Source organism: Brienomyrus brachyistius, unplaced genomic scaffold (genome assembly GCF_023856365.1).
Source record: "Brienomyrus brachyistius isolate T26 unplaced genomic scaffold, BBRACH_0.4 scaffold66, whole genome shotgun sequence".
In the NCBI taxonomy this organism is placed as follows: domain Eukaryota; kingdom Metazoa; phylum Chordata; class Actinopteri; order Osteoglossiformes; family Mormyridae; genus Brienomyrus; species Brienomyrus brachyistius.
In genome coordinates this window covers 1,313,688-1,339,166 of record NW_026042341.1, presented here as the reverse complement: position 1 = coordinate 1,339,166, position 25,479 = coordinate 1,313,688, and the positions used below count along the sequence as shown (strand labels likewise).

Here is a 25,479-nt window from a genome sequence, read left to right as displayed (position 1 = left end):
ACGAGCTCTAACAGAGCGTAACAACCCCAGTCGAAATCAAAGCCGCAGGAATGTTTACAATCTTAGACACACACACACACACACACACACACACACACACACACACACACACACACACACACACACACACACACACACAGTCCTTCATCCAGATACCAGAGGACGCCATCATCAGCTAAAGCTCAAATCAAGCTGAAATAGCACCTCTCGCTGGTAGCGAAAGTGAATTAAAACTGGAGTGACAGGCTGGTATCAATACTGTCAGACCAAATAAAGCACCCGCTGCAGGGTAAGAACGTAGGAGACGTTTTTAGAAATCACTTAATGGAAATGTACAAAATTTTATTGTTGTCGTGGCATGGATGGCATGTTAAAACCCAAAGAGCAACATCGGCCAGGAAAAGAAAGCGGGCTGCAGGTCACACAGGAAGAGCGCATTCGCGACCACCATGACGGCCAGAAGCCAGCGGCACAAACGAGCGACGGCAGGACTGGATGCCAGTCCCACGCGCAGCAGGACGGGGGAGACGCCCCGCCGCCCGGGCACAGCCCCACAGTCCTAATCCCACAGCTTGATCTGGCCATCCCAACCGCAGGTGACGACCTTGGAGGTCTCGTGGGGATGCCAGAGGGCACTGATGCACACCTTGTCGTGTGCCTTAATGCGGTGGTAAAGCTTGGTGGTCTTCCAGTCCCAGATGTTCAGCTTGCCGTCAGCGTCCCCCGACACCACATAGCTTGGGGGGGGAGATGGGGCAGTGGGGAAGAATCAGGTTAGGAAGGACATCAGCACCACTTCCTCATTCGCGACCGCTGCCGGACCTCCAGTTAGCCAGTGTCAGGTGTTACTGACGTTGCCATGAGTGAGCTTAGCGTTTTGCGGGGGTGCAACTCGGGGGTTCCACGAGCATGAGTTCCTGTGTGGACAAAGTGGGGGCATCTCAACTGCAGACACCCCCCCACGCCCCCCACCCCGTAAAGAAAATAGCACATGGGAGCTGCCGCAAACCACCCTGGGGGCCAGGCGTGGTGGACCACTGGGTCCCTCATGGCTGCGTGAACTTAAGAGCACGAACATTAAAACCATGATTGTATGTCACTATGGAGGAGATTGGCCGCTAAATACATGTGAATAACCACTCAGCTAACAAAAGTATGCATGTTTAAATATATAAAGGAGGAGGGGGGAGGATCCTTTTGAAAAGTCATCACATTTTCTCAAAAAAAAAAAAAAAAGCAAAAATAATTTCCAAAGATAAATATTTTTCTTTTTTTTACTTTAGTGCTGATTTATACCCAGTCCTGAGGCAAACACTTCAATTTATGTTAAGGATTTTGCAGGGTTTATTTAATGCATGATTCTGCAGCAGCCCTCATTTGAAGGAATCAGAAGTGGTTTCATGAAACCGGTTTAAACCGGCCCACCGCACATCCATGCAGCGAATGTCCTGGATACTGCATGGAGAGGGGGAGGGAGATTGAGAGTGTCGTACCTCATATCCGGAGAGAAATCCACCTGGCACGCATAGCCGGCCACCATATGACCCTTGAAGATCTTTTTCTTGTTCAGGCGAAACCGATTCTGTGCTCCGAAGATGAGGATCTGGTTGTCCATGGACTGGCAGGCCAGCCACTTGCCTGCAGTCCGAACAGAACAGTCAGTCAGTCTCCATGGATGCTTTGATCTCGCACAAGCTCTACCTGTTCAAGTGGCTGCTGAAGAAATCAAGATTAAAGGGTCCGACAGCCGAAACCCTCAGGGAATCACGATCTAACGGCACGTGGCTGGCTTGAGCCGCCTCCCACTTGCTGACAAATTTGTTTGCAAGACTAACATTAGTAAATAATCTGTATGAATCCGGAGATGATCCACAAAAAAAGGAGGAAAATTCCAGGCACATAAACAGGCCAGAAAAAAATCATCTGGATATTTTGAACAATCTGCTCGCATGCAGCTATTTCCTGTCCAGTAAACAGAAGTCTGTATGTCGTGTGGCAAATTGATCATATGGGGAAAGCGAAAGGGGGAGGAAGGAGCATAAAAGCAGTGGAACGGCTGGGGGTACGGGGGTTGAGGGGGGGTGGTAGGCTGCACTCTTACCATTGGGCGACAGCGTCACGGCCGGCATGGAATGCATGCTGGGCTCTGCGATGTACTTGAAGTCCACTGGGATGTCCCTGCGACACAGAGAGAGCGTGTGGGCGTGGCAGGGCGGTAGGCGGGGCTAACAGGCGCTATCGGGAAGGGCCCTGCCCCCACCCACACTGACTGATCCACGGACCCCGAGGTGTGACCCGCGCGAGTCATACATCACGCGCATTTGACCCTCAAGAAGATCACCAGAGTCCTCAGCTGTGGCAGCCAATCAGTTCTGCTGCCCATACTGGGATGCAAGGCTCGCTGAAGACCAATAAAGCTCCCTCTCTCTCCTTCAGATAGCCCCTTGGGGGTAAGGCACTGCAGGTGGGGGGGGGGTGGATTTTAAGGTATCATGCCATAAAGTGTTGAGGGTGTCGCTCACTTACTGCAGCAGAGCTTAGTCTTCAAACACCTTATACCTCCTGCAATAAGCCACCCCCCAAAGGATCCACACATCCTGGCATTCTGTGCTATGAAATCACATTCCTTCAAAGTTAAAAAGAAATCTAGAGGGGCCGGATTCCCACAGCGCCCCCTTCCTGCCTGTCAGTGGTAACGGCGGCCAGTGCCCTTTACCAAAGGTGTTCGAGAGACTGGCTGCTTGTTAAAAACGAATAAGGTGAGATGAGTGGGCTGGGGGCAAAGCTGGCCAAGGGGCCCAAGGAGGGGAACAGCTGTTGGGGGTGTGGGGGTAGGAGTGCGGCAGCTGTACTCCCAGAGCTGTCAGGAAAGCAGGCCTGGCTCCTCACCAACCCATCCAAAAACACTGTCGGGGAGTATGAGACAGACAAGCAGAAAAACCAGCCTTTTCATGGAGGTTGGGGAGGGGGGGGGGGGGGGGCTGTGTTTTTCCTGCCTACGCAGTGGGAGGGAGGGGGGTCTCAATGAAGATAACATGCCACTGTTAGCCCTGTGAAAGCAAATCAACATATAAATAGACTCTCCCTTTTCCCCAACAATCTACCCCCTCAAAACCTTGCAGGAATTGCAAGGCTGCAGGAGAAGCGATCGACGCTCCCAAACCACACCTCCATACTGTGTGTGTGTGTGTGTGTGTGTGTGTGTGTGTGTGTGGGGGGGGGGGGGGGGTCCTGTCCTGAGAATGCAAAGCAGCGTTTGGCCATCCCAAAATGTTGGGAAAATGCTTCTAAAAATATCTGCACTGTAGCTATTTGCGGAGGACGCACTGCAGCTGTGGACAAACCGAACCGCCCACCCCTGTCGTCCTTCACTGCCCCCCTGTGAGCCTCCCGCTAATGACACACTAAGCAGGCCAAGGTAACTGCGTCTGATCGGGGACACTGAGCATCCCATGGCTTTGAGAAGCCCCTCCTCCAGGCCGCCAGAGTCAGCGACCGGGAATCTAAACCGGGAGGTGAAGCATCACGAGTTGCGTCTCCACGAGGCCCCTCACAGCTCTCCCCGGCCTCCACTGGGTGCCCCGCAGAAGACCTGGGGCTCCTTCCAGGGGAACATTCCCCGGTCAAAAATAAAAAGGATTTTAATTGGCTCTAAATGAAAACCACGTGCAGATGTTATAGGACGGTGAGGCAGAATGAAACTGTCGTCACTCCCCATGCTGCTCCATCACGGTGTCGAGCCCCTTTCCAGCTGCGCGCTCTGCAAATCGTCACAAGCTACGGAAAAGCCGACGGCCCGTCTGTGGGCTTGGTCTGCAGCCAAGGTGGGCCCCAAGTTTGTATGCTGCCGTGAGGACTTTCTCTGTCAAGGGCCGTGTGTGTGTGTGTGTGACCACCCAGAACACTGTAAGCCACACTACTCCTAATGCCTCTTGTGGGTTCTGTCTGAAGGGGCCGTACAGACCCCTGCTGGGTTGACCAGGGAGCCTCGTGGAACTTACCATTCCCACACACGCAAGCTCTTGTCGTCCGATGTGCTGACGAAGCGCCGGTTCTCGTCCACAAATGTGATGGTGTTGACAGCACCCAGGTGCCTGTCGTACTCCTGGACCACCTCCCCTGTGCGAATGTCCCACTGAAAGATCAGCAACAGGGGGGTGAGTGCTGCCCCACCGCTCCGCAGTATAGCTTCCTCAGGGTTGAGCGTCATCCCACACATTATTAAATCCATGTGATCTTACGTCTACACCAAGGGTGGGGAACCTGTTCCAAGGAAGGCCGATGTGGGTGCGGGGTTTCGGGATGACCTCTCAATCAGCCAATAATAAAACAGGGTTTCTCAACTCCAGTCCTGGGGACTCGCTGTTATTGACTGACTGAGATGTCATCCCAAAAACCCGCACCCACATTGGCTCTCCACAGAACAGGCTCCCCATCCCTAATCTACACAAACATGTAGTTACAGCATCGCGGCAGAAGCAGAAGTGTCAGACTTCTCATACGCCAGGGAACAAGTGAATTTCTATAGTAGGAGGAAATTAATCCTCCCAATGATGGGTTTGAAATGTGAATAAAAGGCATTATTCTCCTCCCTGCTAGACCGAGCACCTGCTGATGTGACTACCCCCCCCCTCCCCCACCCCCCACAGAATCAGACATTCTGAGAAATGCTCACCATCGCCTCCCACTAACCGGGGTAGCTGACAGCGTGTGAAATCTGTTGAGGGCCACGGCAAACTCTCCCCGGCACAAAGGCCATATTCACACTAGGCCACCCGTACGTAGGTCATTTTACTAGTGTGATCGGTCCATGCCGTGCCCAGGCATGGTTCAGTTGGACTCGGGCACGGTACGCATCTAGTGTGATCGCTAAACATGCCCAAGCAGATATGACATCACCCACACGTACTTGAACCAGACCCAGAAGGAATGGGTCAGGTAGGCTGTACAAATCAAGTAGCAAAAAATTAATATTTTAGGAGTATAGTACCGAAAAGCCGTATTAAAGCTCGTTTTTACAGCCCCGATTACAAGAATCATTTAACAAACATAGCAGCAAAGGGATCACTTTATGTACTTGGTCTATGGCAGGTTCAGTGTGTACTGGAAATTTGGGCCGACAAGAGTATATAGAAACTGGATGCAACACACAAAAAAAACACACAAACATTTGGTAAAATACTGGACTATTTTCATATACATGGAGCACGATTAAATAATCACAGCATTGCATACTCAATCTATGAGAGGGCTGTGTGTAATCGCGCTCAAAATGACTGCAAATAAGCCAAAAAATAAGGACATTAATCATGGACTCCATTTTTCTGTGTAATAGGGCTTTTCTCCCCATTTTCAACAACACAAAACACGCATGGTGATGACTAAGGCGTGCTTGGGCCCACAACGTTAAGCATGACATGAGAACAGACCCGGGGGGGGAGGGGGGATGGCGAGAGGGGACAATCGTGCTCAGGCACAGCACAAGGCAACTGGGCCAAATGAGAGTATGCCCCAATTCAGCTCTCGTTAATGGCATTCTGAGGGTGGGAGAACCGGGAGGCAGAGGGGTGAAAAATTACCTGTACAATTTTCTTATCAGACATCCCAGCCACAAAGAGATTCTGCTTGTCTTCATCTGGGTTGAACTTGACGCAGTAAGGCACCTTACGATTGGAGAACTTGGAGATGCACTTTCCTAAGCAAGAGGCAAGGACATGTCAATAGACGCACTTCATTTAAATAAACCCCTCCCACTTCCGCGGGCCATTCCCCCAAAGAGTCGGGCAGCCAGCTGAAGAGTGCATCCAAAATCAGGTGTCGGAGAAAAGTTTCCCCCCCGAGACAGTGGATGTTAATTAAAACTGCTTGTACCAAAAGCTGGCTCTTGTCAGGTTATCTACATTCAGTTCATCCAATTAAATAGCTTCTGTCATGTAGCACCGTACATGACATATCTGGGGAGGCAAACGGGAACACTGCACTACTGTGAGGGTACAGCTGGAAATAAGAGAAGCGTCAGAGGTACGCAGTGCTATGCATCACATCCAGTGCAAGAGCAAAAAGCACCACAAAAGCTGCAATATTGGTCATAAATTTCTTGTGTAATTTGATGACGACGATGCTGGGGAATCACATGTGGAAAAGCCCCTTCGATATCCCCATGGTCACCATGCATGCCCCTCTCCCCCACACCTTTCCCACTACTTGGGGGGGGGGGGTGAGCAAGTCATGACTAATTTATTGTACCCTGAGAGCAGCACAATCAACAACGAACTACATTCTGCTACCACCCAGACTGGTAAGGCCAGTTACTGTACAGTGCTGAAGTTGTGCTCCACATGGTCTCGTGAAGGACAGCATGACATTGAAATGCAGGGCAAACGAGTGCAGAGGATTTGCTCATCTGCTGCCTCCTGGTGGTATAAATTGGACAAGGTCACTGAAGTGCGGCCGGCTGTCCGAAAATTCCCTCCCCAGGCCTCCCTACTGAGCACAACCTTGCACAACATGACTCACAGCGGCAGGACAGGTGTGACATAGCAGTGTTTCTAAACTCGGTCCTTAGGGACCCCAAGAGTGTCCATGTTTATGCTCCCTCCCAGCTCTGGGTAGGAAAAATGTGAACGGTCTGGGGGTCCCTGAGGACCAGGTTCAGAATCCCTGAGTTAGCGTTACAGCACAAGGCTCAGTACTCACCAGTCTCCGTGTCCCACAGCTTAAGGAACCGATCGTAGGCAGCGCTGAGGAACTGTGTCCCTGTGTTGTTATAGCAGATGTCACGCACCGCTTTGCTGTGGCCTGAGAGAGACAGAAGGACGCAGAGCTCATGCATGATACTGACATGCGGGTGCTTTCATCTTGTTGCCCATCCAGGGCAGACGCATGACTGTCCTGGAGCTGATCCCGTGAAACACAGGATCCAGCGCAGGGTAAACCCTGGAAGGGATGCCGGTCCAACCCCAAGCCCACACTCCCACGCCCTGTTACACACCATGAGCAATTAACACACGCACCACTTCACAGAATGACACGTTTTCTGTCTGAGGCAGGAAGGCAATGAACCTGGAACAGCCTCAGGACACAGTGTAAGCGTGCAAACTCCACACAGAGGGACCGACCGCACAAGGCAACCCATCTGCCATCTGGTCATGGGAAAGTGTTACCCGTAAATCAGATAAACACCTCACAAAACATCGAATGAAACAAGCGTATCCAGTGGAATCAGCCCACTATGTGCCACATTAAAGTCTCGAGATCAGAGTTAATTAACCCAGCAAGCTCCATCATCTCCCTTTATGATGTGAAATAGCAGACCACATTTTCCAGCAGGAACGCAACAAGATGTTCCCAGTTCAGCTGTAATGTTATAACTGTTCCTGGATGGTACACGATAAATCAGAGATAAGTGACAACCAGCCCCCCCCCACAAGCACAAGTTAAACCGGAGTCAGACCCAGGACTCGTTAAAGGCCATCTTCTTCACGCTCTAACGAGAATCCAAGGAACCTGCCGCCAGCTCCGACACCCCCCCCCCCCCCCCCCCGACACCCCCTACCGGCCAGCACACAGAGCAGAACTTCGCTCCAGACGGTGTTTTATTTTCCCACAGTCTCTCTCATCAGAGGCCGGGGGGAAAACATATTCCTCAATCAAGAGGAACAGGGACATCTACAAAGGTAATCATGAAGCAGCCAGCGGCACCAATTACAGCAGCCACCCGCGCAAGTCCGCCGCGGCGCCTACTCTCATCCTGACGACGGTAATTGTGTAAAGCAGCAACACGCGACTGGTCTCTCCTTCTATCCCCAGTAGCCACTTATCCAATTAGGGAGCAAGTGACTTAGGACCTACCTGGGAAGCCCCAAGAATCAAACCGCATAAAGTCAAAGAGGGTTGTGGGGTCAGACCCTGCAACATGAGGCTCATTCTGACACCTGCAGCATTGCATGTGCACAGGTTTCTGCCTGCAGTTCGAAAACATTCAACTGGTGGACGAAGTGCACCCCCAGGTTATAAGCTTTTTATATGCATTGTGGGGGTTGGGGGGGGGGGGTCCACACACTTTACAAAGAGGGAGCCTTATCTCCAGACATCATCTAACCAATTATCAGATATTGAAACTATGGTTCCTCGCCACAGAAATTCTCTATTCATCAGGTCAAGGTGAACCAGTAGCCACTCAAGCCTCTCAGTGGACACTCAAAGCCACACTAACACGGGCAATTTAGAGACACCAATTCACCTAACGGCACATTTAGCCCGTGGGGGTGGGGGGGGGTGGTATGAACTGTAGGAGTCCAAACATTTTCTCAAACCCACAACCACGGAGTCTACAGTGCCCCCTACTGTCCACATAGCATTCTTTGAGTAAATGAGATTAAAAGGCACACTTACCAATAAACGTGCGTATGCACCTCCGTTCCCCATACACCTCCCACAGCTGAAAGCAGATAAAAGGCCCATGAGTGAGGCTTAGCGTCGGCTTCAGCCGCATAAGCAGTCTTAGCATATCTCAACACAGAACACTCTGGCTGTTCAGTGAAGCCCGATTCGGAATCCGAACCGGCCTTGTTAAGCACAGGTTTCCTAATTATACGCGAGACGGAGGCCGGCTGGGTCCGGTTTGGCCCAGGGACCAGAACATCAAAACGTCACATGCAGGCTTGATCTTTCTACACAGCGATGAGTTTTTCATTAGTACAAAGCAAGCCATTTAAGATGGCATTTGCTGGCAGAGGGCAGGATGTGACATTAACAGCGTTCTGTTTGTACTCCTCCACAGAAAATAGATCAGAAAATTCCCTCTGCGCAATATCTGTCCAAAAGTTCATAATAAAAAGCATTACAAGCAGCATAGTAATAAGGATAAACATTCAGCCAAAATGAAACCTCTCCACCATTAAAATATACATGCAGATATACACACAAATGTGTGGCCAGACAGAACTGACATTTTTAGCATAAACCATATTTTAAATGCCTTTCAAACTTTCACATGTGAAACTTTCGCTCTCTTTTAAGGTGATAATATTATGGGAAACTCAAATACATGGAGCAGACCTTAAGTTCTGGGTGACTAACATGAATCACCTGTAGGTGATATGCTGATTTGAAGGACGAGCTGTCAAAGTGAGTGCGATCAAATTTAATCAAACGCCGTATTTTAACGAAACAAAAGGACTGGAGCGAGATGCCGGCACAGGCTCACCTTGATCTTGCAATCCATAGAGCATGAGAGCAGCAGGTGGCCCGACACCGGGAAGAGCCGGATGGCGCTGACGCCCTGAAGAGAGAGGGGTCAGAAGGTTAGAGGAGCTGGCAGCCATGCTGCCCGCCACAGAAAGCCCACCCCCACGTGATGGCACGCAAACGTCAGTCATTAACACCGGACGGCCAGAGAGGGCGATGTAGATGCTAAAAGACTGGAGACACTGCTGGCGTGTCACATGACCTGAAGGGGGATGATTCATCACGCAGTCGCAAGATGGACAAACACCATCACAATGAATGGGGAACCTTAGGATGGCAACCGAGCTCCGTGCTAACTGGCCCTGTGAAGACGAGCAGCATTTTTTCGGGGTGCGTGCCGAACAGGCGTTAATCATAGCGAATATCACAACATAATGCCAGCGATGGGGATTCGCGCTTGGAGAAAGCCGCTGGGAGTCCTTAGGGTGTGCAAGCACGCAGGTCATGTGACTGGTGCAAATGTGGCACAGTAGCCATTAAGATATACACACACAATCATGCTGAGATGCTGATGAGGAGATTCCACTATCGCAGCTGTTCTCTCACTCAGAGGCTTTTAGGAGTGGAAACTGAACCCAAACAGCCTTAAATCCTGGAAGCAGAGGGAAGGCAAGGCAACATGGGCAGCAATAAAATATACATATATTAAAAAAAGGGTTGTTTGTCTGGCCTCTGGTGTCGATTACCCCATAGTAGGTGATCGGGGATTTCGGTTTCATATTAGGAGACCTTTAGGATGGAAGTGTCTAAGTGTGGTCAGATTACAAAGCCTGCCACCACAGGGAAACGAGCGTGTTTGAAAGGCGTCGGCCAGGGAGAAAAACAACAATGACAAAAGGTCACTGACACGGGAGAGGCGGAGCCACAGCATTTGAACAGCGAATCCCCAGACTTTCCTCCGTCTCCCAACCGGCGGCCAATTAGTGTCCCTGCTGTCGCTTCAACGCTGCCATCAAGCAGGAAATGCTCACCACGGTTCACGGGGGGCCACGACATAGGGGGAGGGGGGAGGACCTGCGGGCGTGGGAAGGGAGGGCGAGTGTCGGCTGTGGACGCAGTCATCATAGAGGAAACGTCAAGCAGCCCCAACCTGTGATTCTGCCCCAGGGTGCCAGCTCACCTGTCCCACAGAGGTGACCAGAGGCATGTCAGGGGTTCAGAAGACAGATGAGGGACCATGTTCTGGCTGCACACAGCTTAAAACCGGCTCCACCAAACCCAGTGCTGTGCCAACAGCAGCGGTTAGTGCATGAAAGCATGCCCTGCTCTGATTGGCTGAGGCTACGCTGGGCGTACAGGCAGCTTGAATACCACTGATCCTGAAGGCCTTTTAATGGGTCAACTTGCTGGAAAATTTCTTAACCTTCGAACACCATTACTTTGAAGCACCAACGGAAGAGAAGTTCCTCCTTTCACTTCACAAATGAAAAATAAAAACAAAAAACGACAGGTTCTCGCTCACCCTAGCGCACGGAACACAGAGCTGAGAAGCACATTCCTGGTATTCCAGTAAAGAGCAACTTGAACAGGAAAAATGAACTTGAGAAGAGACTCCTTTGGGTGTGGGATCATGAAGCACCCCCAGCAAAATGGCAATGTGAATTTCTGTACTCAATGCAGGCAGAGCAAACCATGGGGGTGGGGTGGGGGGAGGGACGACGCACGCTAACCTTTGTGTGTCCGGTCCACACGTGGATCTGCTTTTTAGGCAGGTAGCACTTGTCGGGAATGTCTGCGGAGCGCAAGTTGAGGCCGACGTCCTGGGGGATATGCAGGTAGGAGCGGCCCTGGTAGTCGTACGCGTCTTTGACTGGGGGGGGGGTAGAGCATGTGTGAGGTTACACAGCAGAAAGGAGAGCAGCCAGGCGGTCTGACAAGGAGGCTTTCACACACACAAAGACAACTGGAAAATCCTAAATCATCAGTCGCAGCTGTGGGCTGGGCCGCATCTCTATCTACTGCTCCTTAATGGTTACGCCTTCCCTTAAATCCCAGCACGAGACTATGGACTGCACTGGTGTGGCCACCCCTTCCCCTCATGCTCTTGCAAGTGTGCCGCCTTCCACCTATATTTCAGTGCCACCTGCAGCCCTGCCCCTATCACCATCCCTACGCATTTCAGTGCCACGTGCAGCCTTGCCCCTATCACCATCCCTACACATTTCAGTGCCACCTGCAGCCTTGCCCCTATCACCATCCCTACGCATTTCAGTGCCACCTGCAGCCTTGCCCCTATCACCATCCCTACACATTTCAGTGCCACCTGCAGCCTTGCCCCCATCACCATCCCTACGCATTTCAGTGCCACCTGCAGCCCTGCCCCCATCACCATCCCTACGCATTTCAGTGCCACCTGCAGCCTTGCCCCTATCACCATCCCTACGCATTTCAGTGCCACCTGCAGCCTTGCCCCTATCACCATCCCTACGCATTTCAGTGCCACATGCAGCCCTGCCCCCATCACCATCCCTACGCATTTCAGTGCCACCTGCAGCCTTGCCCCTATCACCATCCCTACGCATTTCAGTGCCACGTGCAGCCCTGCCCCCATAACCATCCCTACGCATTTCAGTGCCATGTGAGCTCCCATGCATCCAGTGGCTAAGAAACGTCTCCTATCAAAAGCTTGACCCACAGAACTTCGCACTGGAAGGTCAGCAAAGTGCCTTCACTCCAGGAAGGGTGCCACACACAAAGTTCAGCCACAGACAAACTGCCCGCCTCTGATCGCCACCTCAGTGTGCACCCCCATTTACCATGAAGAATGGTCTTCTCCTCTGCAGGGCCTTCCTCCTCATTCTTCCCCTTCTTCTGCCTCTTAGCGGTGATTTCGTCCAGCTCCTTCTGCTCCTCCTGTCGAGAGAACAAGGGCACACAGAACACCATAAATGACCAGCAAGCTGCACCCCTGCTGATCCACCCCTTTGGACTACCATAAATGTCACTCGGCACTCCAGGAACCTGACAATTAACGAGGACCTTTCTGGACGACGCGCCCAAGCTACGAGAAGCGGCGACATATTTTAAAAGGCGATTATGCATCACGGCTGCCCGTTAAAAGACTCCGTTAGACTGGGTTACAAATCCTTAGCAGAAATCATTTAACAAGAACAAAAGCCTTTGCCTGAAGATCTAACATGCCGCCAGAACATGCGCTGCAGACAGTAGCAACTGGCAACACAGAAGATACACAGGAAATGATAGATCACTGCCTGCACACCTACTCATGTAATGGAACAGGAATGCTCAACACACCATGGTCACACCATAATCCGGACTGCAGCACTGCGCGGTCATTTATATTCATATACTTATAACAAACACCCATTTGAGGCAGCCTAGACTGAAAACACACCTATAGTATAAAACATGCTGCTTTGGTGGCAACCAACAATGCCCTGTTCTTATGTAAGATACAGGCAAGTTGTCATTTTTCATAAATGACTTCTAACAAGCAATCGATAAAAACTAACCCGACTGCCTCATACTTTATAATCCTTCATAGAGAATGCCTTTCTAATTGGATGTCCATTTCCTGCTCCTGCCTCCTCCTTCCTTTTATCCAAAAAGCAATCGCGAGAGAATGAACGGGACTGAGGAGGAACAGGAACCACAAAAGGAAAGGGCGGAGCTTACAGAACAAGGTACTCACCTCTGATGGCTTGGCCACGTCCTTCTCGTCCACATATTTTGCCCACGGCCCAAGGAAACTATCGATTTCGGACGCATCGCCACCTTTGACTTTCCTCCTCTTTTCTCCCTTTTTAGCACCCGACTCAAATACTGTTATGCCTGGGGAAGAGAGAATGTGTGCATGACATCACAAAGGATCGAGAACTTGTATGAGGCCCCCTGCTGGCCGAAAGGTGAGAAGCTCCCAGTACAGGACCTGTCACCATACATTACAGTACTGTTACGTAAAGTATGAGCATTAATGTTGAAAATGTCTACTGGGGAAACGTTGCTTTTCCTGCTGGAATGAAGTACCTTTGTTTTTCTCAGCTTCCTCGACAGCACCGATGTAACTGCTGGATGAAGCTTGGCTGTTGTCCACAGATGGATCGAGCGCGTACCCTTGGAAATACAACATGTCTCTTATTGAGAATACTTCAGTTTATTCTGCACATTGAGTTCCACCAACAGAAACCTTTAAACACATTGGGGCTATTTTCTTTTCTGCTATAATTCCACAGATATGCTCCCATAAAACTTTGCATTACATAAAAAAAAAATACACATAAAAGATATAACAGGGCTTATGCAAAACCCAAGCGACAGATTTCATGAGGGTACTTTTTAGATCAATGAAGTAGACTTTGTGAAGATTAGCTCTTCTAAAACAAAGCAAGTACCAAGTGTATTCCTATGTGGTTCGGCACATTCATTCACACGAATTCCCAAAGTAAAAGAATGAAATCAAATTAAACGAAATGAGCAACTGGCGCTATAAAGGCATCGTTCTCCGACAATCAAAAAGGAGACGTCGTCCAAATGACATACCGAAGGTAGAGAAGGTTCTCCTTTGCTGCTCAAACATGAAGTCATTAACGTGTGCTGGTTCTGCATACCCAGACAACATGTTTCGGGGGGCTGCCATCTGCTGAGTTTTAAATGGGTTGACTGGACCAAACTGGAATAAAAATAAAGCCTGCTTAACCAGACTGCCAGTGCCAGTGTAATGGACACGCACAGTCCTTTCAACAGAAAACAGTCTAACACAAATATTGGAACATATTAGAACTCAAAGTGCTGGGATTGCAACGTTTTATCAATCTCCCCTCTCTAGAGAGGTGAACAACCGACCTTTCTGGACTACAGAGATGCTTACCTCTGGGGCAAACATGGTTTCGTATGTTGGGTTATAGTTGACCTCCTTAAGGGACGGATCCAGATGAGTTCCTGTCAAAACATCCTCCTGTTGTAAAAGTAAAGTTATCAGGGAGTGATTAAAAACAAAAAAAATGTTTCCTCAGTACTTACTTCGACATCTCTTAATTCATCGAGAGAAATATTAAACGAAAAAACCTGACTGCTTACAGCTAGTAGTTTCCGGATAAGAACAATTGTTTTAAGGTCTGGTAACTATTTCGCTAATTCAGATAATAACGTTTAGCTAGCTAAAACTGATAAACAGAAAATCGCGTATTTAATCATAATTTTCCAAGGAAAACTACGTAACAAATGCATCCCGATCACATCACGCTGTTACCCACAGGCGTCTAACAAGCCTATATCGGCGTGAAAACAAGACGGCATATAAACAATTACAGAAACACTCCGATATAATTCAGATGCCACCTCAACACACATATTGGCTAAACGTTTCTGTGATACTGTCGGAAGCCCTAGTAATATTTTAACTTCGACGATAATTGGTTAATGTTAGCCGGTTTCATAAGAAACTGAGCGAGATCTGCGTAGCATCTTACCTTTACTGCGACCTCGGGTGCTGCATTTAGGAGGGCTAACGAAGTGTTTTTCGCAGATTTTAAAGGAAGAAGATGAGCTATTGCATCGGGATCTGTCTTTTCTGTACTGGTGTTAGACTGCGTCTCAATATCCGAATCAGAATCACTTTCGTAAGACACAAGCGAACCCACGACGGCCGACATCTTGAATTGAGTAAATATCCGGCAAGGAAAGTCCTAACAGTTGACGATGAAGTTAAATAGTATCCTACAAATATCAATGCTCATATAAAAGTATTCCCAGAGTAATCTCTATTATAAAATCAAGTATTATCTATATATTTTTTCAATTATATGTGTTCAGTCAAATAAACGCATAGGCTGTAAACCGGAAATTTATATGTACCTTTTAGGACATTGTTGGCGGAAAATACTTTTGAATTGGCCCACAACGCGCACTCAACTGTGATTGACCTGAACAGCTCACCGAGGACATATAAGCCATTTAGAAAGAAGCGCGAAGAGAAAAAACAATGTTCTCTTTTTTCCAGGTGCTTGACTCGTAAAATCGTTATTCTTATCGATCATCGTTGTATATTCATAGATAATCGTTGTATATTCCACTAGAATCGCTGGAGGTTCTGATTGAGAGGAAGTGGGGGACAAATTGCTCTTCATCATGGAAAACGAGGCTCATCCTCTCAGTAGGGGAACTAACAGAGTTGCAAACAGTGGAGCGCGGGAGCAAGCCACAGTTAAGGGGCTGATTCCTCCGTGAGAGGACGTAGAAGAGGTATTTGTGGCAGTGGTGGCTTAATGGTTAGGGAAGTGCACGTTTAATTCAAAGATTGTGGGTTTCAATCCCTGACTAGCAAGGCACCTCTAAGGTACTCTGAGCAAAGCACTGCTTCCTGGGCACTGAATTAGCTGTCCCCTGCTGTGTCATGATGTCACATATGGGTTAAATGCAGAGGACACATTTTGTTGTTGTGCTGTGGTGTGTCCACAATAACCACTGATCTCTAAATTCTAATAAAGAGGAGAAGTACTCACAGCTGTGTTTCTTGTTTCCCAAATGCAACACAGTGCTTCGGGGGTCCTTTTTACCAACTGCTAATCTCCTGTTTAACATCTCAAACACTAGGCCTCGGTATAGTATGTAATATCAATATGTAATACTATGTAATTTTATAATACACTGTCTGCCCTTTATGCCTTTTTGTACAGATTCTCCTGCACTCTGGTTATATGTACATATAAATATATCCAATGTACCTGATCCACTTAATATTCATAATGCCCACTGTTTAGTATGGGCGTGCAATATAAGATTGACACCATCATAGTACTGCCCTTTTCCATTTCCCACACACAAGTTCCAGCTGTAATCAGCCGGGTAATCAGCCGTGTGTAAGGCAGGGATCGCTGGAAAACAAGCACGGCAGTGAGTCCCGAGGACCGAGTTTGAGAACCACTGCATTATACAAATAAATAAACAATTGTACAAAATTATAACTCAGACATTGACACTAAATCGAAAATATTTTTTTTATAAATTAGGCACAAATAGAATGCTGTATTATAAATAGTATGTTACCGTGAATAATGTGCTATATATAGTATACCATAGTTATACTGTAATCAATGCATGCGAAAACGGATGTATACACACACGAAAAGTATTTGTCAGACAATATATGTACCACCACAAATTTAGGTATTGTTCCTATGCATTGCGTTGGTATCAATCAAAGTTCCATGGGTTTGTTTTTTATTTATTTTATTTAATTTTGTTAATAACAATAATGACAATAAACACCTACAAGCTCTAGTGTTCACCGCCTCTTTATCCGGGATTGGACAAGCATGTCTACATGGGCGTCTGTATCCGGAAATTGTCCAATCAGAACGCGTTATGCAATTAGGGGGCGATGCGTCTGGTTTTGGTTGGGCTGTGCTGGGCAGTTCTCCAACAATAAAACGTGGTATGTACCATCATGAAGAATGAGAGGTTAATACGTAAACAAAAACGACAAATATTTTGCAGCCGTGAAAAAAAGAATATTTCGTTTACGTTACCTGTATTGTATCAATTTAATATCAAATTCCTAGCTGCGAGTCAATGAGCAGCATTATCACTTTAATGTTTTTTCTTTCACCTCACACCTTTTTGGTCCCTTCTTAGACGGGGATTGTGACTCGATCCATTTCTGTTATCCCGAACGAGGTTCATATTATTCTAGTATTGACAATACAACGGTGTGGGATGGGGTTGGATATCTGAACGGGAGAGGACGGGAGAGGACAACGGCGATCGAGGTTTTTTTTCCAAGTTGTGCGAAATGGCAAGAATATAAAAGCACCAAGAGAAAAAGAGAAAGTCTCAGGTACAGCCTTCTGCGAAGCGTTCCACTGTCTCTAATAATATATTATTGGAAATAGCGGTGAAATAGGAGTGAAGTTGCCCCTCTTTTTCTGACGAATGAAGTTTTATGTCCTTGGTGGATTTAATTACCTACGTATTTTCGACACATACCTGAGAATATACGCGGGAATACAAACCATGATTTAATGTATAGATTGAATGTGCCCCGGGCGGCGAGCGAGAAATTATAGCATTAACGCGGTTTTCTCTTTGTCGCAGAACCAATTATTTGATGAAGTTTTTTTTCTTTTTTAGCAAGCTGCAAGCTTAGCAACTAGCAATTTTCCCTAATCTAAAAGTACCCACTTATGTACCTTTCACGTTCAGAATGATCATACGTATTTGCGGGGGAAGGGGTTCCTCGCATCTGTATTCTAGGTTTACCGCCTCCTAATTATGATTAGCCCGTAGTTGCTAACGAAGCTATCTAGCCAGTAAGAAAGCGTACCGCATTGCTATGGGGCTATGATAAGTGTATTTAGTACTGTTTAGTACTAGGCGTTTCTGCAATAATTCTGGTATAACGTTGGATTCAGCGATAATCATTGTTGATGACAACCGAAGTGCAAACAATGCAAGAAAATTTATATATGACAACACAATTAAATGTAAGCATAAAGCAGCACCAACCAAGCCTCAGTATGCGACTGTGTTCTTTCATGTTATTTTTACAGTTGCTAGCGAACTAGTGAAAGGGGAGCAGGAGGTAGAATTATCCAACAGCAAAGAAAAAAAAGATTTTGGAAGATGGCTTTGTGAAATCTGAAACCTGGATGGCGTGTTCTTTAATGCAATGGAAGAAAACAAAGCATCCTTTTCATTTTTTCAGTTTCAGTTCATATTTCAGTGCCATTACCAGACACGCCGTGTTTTGTATCGCATTTATCACATTTAAGCCTTTGTTTTTTGCAACTACCAAGTTATATAATAGCTCGCATTGACACATTTGATAGATGAACTATGTAGCTGCAACCAATTTTCAGTCTTTTTGAGTACTCTTGTGTGTAGTCGTTTGATGGGCACATTTTTAAAATCAAAGGATAGAACTTGCGCAGCGGGTTGTCCAATTAGAACGAGCGGATGCAAATAGTTAAAGGCGAAAGTGGATGGTTATGTAATTATTTTGGGGAAACGTTTGAAAATCCGAAATGTATTACCGATACAATGTGTATTGTGAAAATCTCTACTAGCGGAGAAGGAGGCGTGCGCGTTCACGGCGCTTCTGCTACAGTACTTTGTACGTGGACGCGGAGATCCATTAATTGAACTGGTCATCGCAGGTTATTAAAATATACAATAAGCTTAGGTTACTTGCTTTGCGAAATTATCCACTTAATCCTAGTTGGCGGAGTCTTTTTCAAATTCTTTACAAGATATATGACACTGAAATATTTATTCTTGAGTTCGCTGGATATACTGTGCCTTTTATTTTATTCATGCATCAGGAGTCTGTACTTATTTTTCTCGTTCAGTACGAGGCAATGAAATTGACCTGATTTCTTGGTAAAGCGGAATATGTACATTAATGTAATGTGACTGCGCTGTAATTCCATCGAATGAAGGTTTTCATTTTCTTACAAAAGACAAACTGAAGGTCTGTTATGCCGCGGTAGCAAAAATACAAATTGAGACACGATCGCTGCAGAAGCACGGTTCGTATTAAATGTGAATATGAAATATACCTTTTCGTGTGTATATACCTTACTGGATCGTGTGAGCAAGTACATTTAATTATAACTGACATAACTTGTTTCAAAAACTGTACGGAGGAGAATTATTTTATTGTCAAATGTTATTGACCTAAGAGGCAACACATAATATGAATGGTTCGTTTAAAAAACACGATAGTGTCAGTGCCGTTCGCGGTATATTGGGTTCTTCATCTGAACGTTAGATTTAAAAGGGCTACGGCAGTGAAGAAAAATATTCTGTGCTTTTCACGTCCCTTCACTTTCTGTAAATTGGCAAATTAAAAAAAGGAACCAGAAATCGGATTGATTTTCTTTACACTTTAAACGACAATGGGGTCGGCTGTTGCTTCTCACCTTCATTACAACACACGTGAAATTGAGGAATCGCCCCAATTTGCTCTTTTTAAATTTTTAAATACTTAATATTTTCCCTGTTACCCGCAGGTAACCGGGATGGCTGGACCGATTTGCCGATACGTTACGGGCGGTACTTGGAAATGGTTAATTTGTACTTATTTCGTTGCAAAAAAAAAAAAAAAAGATTCACTGACAGAAAAAAAGATAAATGAGCAACGATATTACGTGTGATTTCATTTGCATTAAATTAGGCCATTACTACTCCTTTCAGTTACATGGTTGTGTGGAGTAGGAGAGGGATGGATGGATGCCTGCTGCAGGGGGACGGTGTACATCACGCCCCTCGGGTTAGAGGGCGTGAACCTTATGGTACCTGCTAAGGTCTAAACTCACAAATTCACTAGCTCTGATGGAGTTGATGTCTGCATATATTTGCATAAATTATGCAAAAAACATATGGATTTTTTTTTTCAATTTGGAAAAAATAGCCGCCTGTAGGTCTTTTTAAAAGGCCTGCCACAGTTTTATGTGTCCTGTTAAAATATTTTTCTTAGTCTTTCTTCCTAATGATAACTAAACAGAGTGAAATACATTTGCTTTGGAATTAGCTTCATTTTTAATGAGATAAAAGGCATAAATGAGTCATTCGTAATTTAATGGAATTCATACATTGTATTCCTTGTAACCCTGACTGGGATAAGTGGTTGGAAGATAACTGAAAATACACTATATTCTTTACAAAGCAAAGAATATACATAAACCTCCACATTTGTATCTTAATTGAACCTTCTACCATTACATGTTTGGTTTGAAACAAATAAAACCTATAGTTTTAGCATACACCTTTAGTTAAGACTGACACATTAATTTGCAGGAGCAAAGGAGTTCCCTGCCTCTCCCATAAACCACAGTCCTGTTTGGTCATGGTGTGTATGTGTGTTTTGTTCTGCCGGAGCGCTTATTCACCCGATTGAACTAATTATTACGCCAGTTGAACCAATTTAGTCTTTCTCTTAGTACCAGGCAGCTGAGAGCTCTGTGGCCTGGCGGCAGAGGGCCGGAGAATCATTGCGTTAGAACTAATAAATGAGCCTCCAGACTCGTTAGATTGCTTTGCCATCTCATACCTATACTGGGCACTTAAAGGCTTGTTGTGTAGCGCCGGGCAGTGTTACTGATTTGGCATTAACTCTCATCCAATCAGCATTCACAGCATCTATTTAGGGCAGAATGTGAATGAAGCAGTATTTCACAGTATGCAAAGATGGTTTAGCTTCACCTGAGGAGATGTTGACTTGGAGCCAGAGCTAGGGGCATAACTTTGGGTTGAGCACTGGGGGGGGGGTTGAGGTCTCTACCCATTTAAGGGGGTCCAGGGGGTCGTACTGGCTGGTTTTGATTATCGGCGGGTTACAACCCTCGCCTCCCATTATTCATGCCCATGGGCCAGGGGGTCTCCCACTGTACAGTTTGCTGAGCTGGGGCGGCCCCCCACTGTAGAATTTGCAGAGAGGAGGTATGCTGTTTCCTGAGCCTTTAAGTTGTAATTGTTCGTATTCGGAGATCCCTATGAAGTGCTGGGCCCCCTGAATTTGCCTGGGTATCCGTGCCCCCCCCGACACCCCCACCCTGACGAGTGAGAGAGCCATTGAGCCAGCGCTGCATGATTTGACCGGTCCTCATTTAAGCCGAGGTGGCAAAACTACCGACTGAGATTTTATACTCGGCTTCTAATTACAGTCTTCATATCCAGTTGTTCCCTGTAATTCCTCTGGAGTTTCATTTGTTGTATAATTCACTCTGTTATTTACATTTGGACGTGTACTTTCAAGCTTGTGGCTCTGGGTTAAAAAAAAAAAACCATCATTATATGCTTTATGGAGACTTGCAAAAGAGAACAATCATTTTGATTACCTTAGTATCGTGTAATACTAAGCAAATCAAAGTACAACTTGCAGTTGCAGAGTTGCATAGTTAAAAGTCTGATAGGAATTTGGTCGTATGCATTGATTTTTGTGCATTATAGACACTAAGGACACACTGTAGGGTGAGCTGGACTTTGTAGTGTACATACAGTGGATTGGACCTTTAATGTGTATGTAGTGTATTGTACCTGTAGTGTGTGTATATAGTGTATTGGACATTATAGTGTGTATATATGTAGTGGATTGGACTTTTAGTGTGTATATACATATGGTGCCTTTTGCCATTAGTCTCTGTGTATAATGGATTGCATCTTTAGTGTGTATGTAGTGGAGGGGGCTCTGTGGGGTATGTATAGTTCACCAGATCTCGTTCTGTAACTAGTGCTGCTTTTCTCTGATGCCATGCATGTCTGCCAGGGGTACTGGTCAGCGGCAGTGTTATCTCTCTACCGCTGCTGTTGAGTAGTGCCAGAAAAAGATATTTATTCTGAAAGATACCTGTCAGCTTCATTCATTCGGATGAAGGAGCGGGCTGCCGGAGCACATAAATCAACAAGCGATTTAAAAACAGGACATCAAAATGCTAAAAAACCCAACTTTTCCTGCAGTCCTGATGGCTGTTTCAGACACATGGCTTTTTCGAGGAAAGCAAATTATGCGCGTAATGTGACATTTTATTCCGAACGGCTGCCGTGGACTGAGAATAGCATGGTGGTGATCATCTCCTAAATAAGTCAAGCGCACCCTTCTGACGGAAGCCGAAGAAAGGACAGTAGATTACCTGAGAATGGCAGCAGCTCAGTACCGAACGATGTGAAACGCTGGAGAGTGTGGCTGTTTCAGGAGAGGGGTGGGGCCTGGCAAGACCCTCATTTACATGCCTGCAAGTAGGCTTGGGTGGTATCTACCGTTACATACCGCCATACCATTCTGACTTGTGTTTTTTTTTTTTTTTTTTTTGACATTTTGTCATAGACTACACTGTTTAGCTTTTTTGAATTTTTGGGGATGGGGGAGGTCCTCCACAATATATATTTCTCCGAACAGTGAAACACTAGGCTCATTTTGTCACCATGATTCCGAAATACCGCAGTATACCATATTACCTTAATACTGCCTAGGAAGAAATGCAAGTTCGTTGTGTGGCAGAGAGGGGGAATAGCCGTCCTGGCTTGTTTCTCTGGGTTATTTGCTGGGTATCTGCCATGTATTTGTAAGTACTTTTTGTTCGCATGCCTATTGATACCATAAGGAGGCCCAATCAATGTCCCTGATCCTCCCTCCAAACATCCCTGCTTCTCTGAGATCCGATCGCCGTAGTGGAAATCTTTCCCAGGCCTGCCTTTTTTAAAATTCAGCTCGGATCGGCTGTTTTTTGTGTCCTGATGTAATGATCGGTAAAGCAACACAAGGAACGGCTGTAGATCTGTTTCTGTTCTTCTGTATTTCACTAACGAAAACCAAAAAACACCATATCCACAATTGGGGAAAAAAAGTTTATTGTCCATGTTTCAGAAAACAAAAAGAAAATGACTGGCAGAAAGTACAAGTGCGTGTAGCGAGCCGCGGGTTCTGTGAAGCGTATCTCCACTAACTTACAGCGCACTGTAAGACAATGACCTTGTTAAGGGCAAAAGTTATGCTTCGTTTGTAGCGGGTCGATTTGTACGGCACCTGTACACCGGCGGGCACACTCAGCTGGCCAGCGGCCTGCAGAACCGCACGGCCCACATCTCCGGGGAAACCTCTCTGAAGTGGATTTTGACTAAATCAAACCGAATAATTCCCCTTGTTTACATCCTGACGTCCAAAGAATATCGAGGAGAAGGATAGGCTTTCTATAAAAAGCCAGTTGCAGCTGCTGGACCTGTCAGTCCTTAGAAGTGAGATCAGAAACCTCACATGACTCCTGAGACCAGATGGCCCCACCCCTTTAAGCCTTAAAGGGACATCTCTGGAACGGGACTTACTTTCAGACTGAAGGCCCTTGAGTGAAACAGAAGCGCGAAGCTAGCAAACCTAGACCGGAGTCAGACAGCGAGCCATTCTTTCGGAAAATGGATATGTTAACATATAGAAAATGGAGGAATATTACGAATCTAGCCTTGACTCGCTGCGCTTGCACTTATCGAATAGAAGGTGGTTCTGGTGAAAACTATAGTGGGTTTCTAGTCCTAACTTTGTTTTCTCCATACTGCAGTGCACATGCGCTATATTTGAACAGCTGGTCGGTATGATGCTGGTTTTCAGAGAAATGAAGTGAAAAAAATGACAAGGCAAATCCGGGCGGCGGGAGGCCATTAATCCTGAAATAAAGGGGTAGTGGGAGGGGTAGAAGTCGAGTGGGGGCCCCCGCACCAGGCCGCGGCCGCTAGAGGGGCCCCCTCCCATCAGATGCACAGAGCTCTCGTCTTAGTTCTAATCAGATCCAGCTGAGCTGAGGCCTTGGGGGCAGCTCTGCAGTTATTCCATTGGCCGCGGCTCTCAGCCTTTAATTGGCTTTTTTTTTTTTTTATCCCTGCATGCTGCCATTCAGCTGCATATGTAATATGATGTTGCTTAAGGTGAGGCGGGGGGTGGGCAGCAAAGAGGAGACAGAGGGAGGGATCTCGGATGTGTAAATGTGAGATGCTCGCTCGGAGTCGCATTATTTGTGTGTTTTAAAATGCCGAAATGACGCTGAAAAGCTTTTTTGTAGTCGATGAAGATGGAGAGAATCGGCGGGGAATTAAAATGAATCGAAGGTCTGGTTGATCCGCTTCACAGAGCCAAGTTAATGCCAATAGGAGTTTCTGTGATTCAGATGCATTAAAGATCCAAAAGGAAAGAGCTTGATTCCATCTGTCTATTTACATTCCTATATATGCATTTCCACATGTCTAGATGTAAGTGTGTACATAGATACTGCTATTCGCTCATGCAGTGTGTGTCTCAGTGCATCTGGACAGGGTGCCATTGATCAGAAGGTTGCAGGTTCAAATCCCCGGATTGGGAGTCATATCACTGTTGGGCCCTTAATCAAGGCACTTTAACCCTATTGCTCCAGGGTCTGATTATCCCCGCTTTCTCAAAAATGTACGTTACTTTGGGCAAAAGCATCTGCTGATTAAATAGAAAGCAGGACGTTTGGATTTTTGTGATCTGTCGGGACACCTGACTGGAAAGTCATTAGAGAGGACATGCAAATCAGGTGTGGTTCCGTCATGTCGGAGGTCTCAGTTTCCAAGAAAGAGATGAAGGCAAGCAGCCCAGAGTACACAGGTCCACATGGCCTAGAGGCAGTTAGCAGCCCTGACAGCAGCAGGCCATGACCCCAGCCACTGTACATCTACGGTCGCTGGGAAGAAACTCCAGATTCCTGGGCGGGATGAACTCGGCGAGGTGGACGTGGGATTTCCGGTCCGGCCCAGTGGCTGACTCCGTATCCGAGCGCTCGGGTGTTTGGAGTGTGACTGCTGCATGGGCAGTGACACAGACACGCGGCCAGAGAAGTTTGTGTTACTCGATCTGGCTGTGGGCTCGGACCTGTTCGTAAATTATTCAGCGACCCCTCTGTATCCGGATTACACCGGTGCCTTTCTTTTTCGTTTTGGCTGAGGGTTCAGGGAAAGCGTCGGGTTGGGTGTGTGTATGGGGGGTGGGGGTGGAGGTCACTCTGCCAAAATGAAGCAACCGGAGGAATGTCCTGGTGGTCATTCGAAGATGTATGGAGTGCTTTATCTCCGGGCCGTGTCGGCATAGTGGGAATCTTTGTTTTATGGCCCCTCCCTCCTCAGAGGGAGTGGGTGAATAATGGGGTCTCTGTGCCTGAGGGGTGGGGGGGTGGGATGTCTCCATGCGGGGGTTCCTGGTGGCCCCAGCACCGGCCTGGGGCTGAGGTGCGCCCTCCACCGTCACTGTCGGGGCATACGGATCGCCCCGCAGACGGACAAATGTGCCCCCCCACAGCTGGATACACAAACACCTAGGGGTCAGATGAACATCCAGCTTTAGTGTGTTTCTGTCTGGAGAAGGCATTTTTTGCCATGGTATGTGAGTGTGTGTAAGTGTGCACACATACAGAGCGGCCTACTTGGAAAGAGACGTGCACGTCATGCAGTTTCATTAAACTGGGGTACAGCAGGTGGGTTATGCTGGATTTTGTGGCGTTTGCTCAGATATCACGGCCATTATTTTAGCCTCCTGGGCTGCGTCGCATTTCAAAGGCAGCGCGATTAAAATATAAAAGGCTGAGCGAGACAGTCTCCCTTCTGAAAGGTCTAGAACGTCTTGTTTTGCTGGAACCGGTTTTCTCTGTGATCCACTGCAGAACCGGATCGGCGACTCGCTATCGTCTGAGAGGGGACGAATATCACCGCCTGCAGGTCTCCTATTTACTCTCTGTTTTGATTAAATACACTGTCACTTTTAAACATGGAAATCAA

The 25,479-nt window shown here is 47.0% G+C and overlaps 2 protein-coding genes across 3 annotated transcripts in view; one reads left to right on the top strand and one right to left on the bottom strand.

The window, feature by feature from the left end:
* Window positions 1-321: 321 nt before the first annotated feature.
* cdc40 (cell division cycle 40 homolog (S. cerevisiae)) lies at window positions 322-14,896 on the bottom strand. The gene is made up of 15 exons (XM_049002251.1): window positions 14,679-14,896; window positions 14,078-14,164; window positions 13,750-13,879; window positions 13,237-13,323; window positions 12,902-13,041; window positions 12,006-12,102; window positions 10,920-11,059; window positions 9,209-9,283; window positions 8,395-8,440; window positions 6,697-6,798; window positions 5,580-5,695; window positions 4,002-4,135; window positions 2,102-2,178; window positions 1,494-1,638; window positions 322-737 (listed from the first exon to the last, which is right to left on the bottom strand). The coding sequence occupies exons 1-15, from the start codon at window positions 14,859-14,861 to the stop codon at window positions 560-562; spliced, it is 1,737 nt and encodes a 578-aa protein (XP_048858208.1). The 5' UTR covers window positions 14,862-14,896; the 3' UTR covers window positions 322-559.
* A 1,783-nt stretch (window positions 14,897-16,679) lies between these two features.
* wasf1 (WASP family member 1) overlaps window positions 16,680-25,479 on the top strand; it is a 48,102-nt gene continuing 39,302 nt past the window's right edge. Inside the window, exon 1 of one of the 2 annotated variants that reach the window (XM_049002252.1) lies at window positions 16,680-17,044. The gene's annotated coding sequence lies outside the window, so the exon portion shown is untranslated. The remainder of the gene's footprint in view (window positions 17,045-25,479) is intronic. The other variant, XM_049002254.1, reaches the window with a different exon arrangement.

Excerpts from the sequence above, each read along its gene's own strand:
- cdc40 (XM_049002251.1), bottom strand. The coding sequence starts at position 14,861 with ATGTCGGCCGTCGTGGGTTCGCTTGTGTCTTACGAAAGTGATTCTGAT. Across the intron at positions 14,165-14,678 it reads CACCCGAGGTCGCAGTAAAG|GAGGATGTTTTGACAGGAAC; the intron begins GTAAGATGCTAC and ends CTTTTACAACAG. Across the intron at positions 1,639-2,101 it reads CGTGACGCTGTCGCCCAATG|GCAAGTGGCTGGCCTGCCAG; the intron begins GTAAGAGTGCAG and ends TTCGGACTGCAG.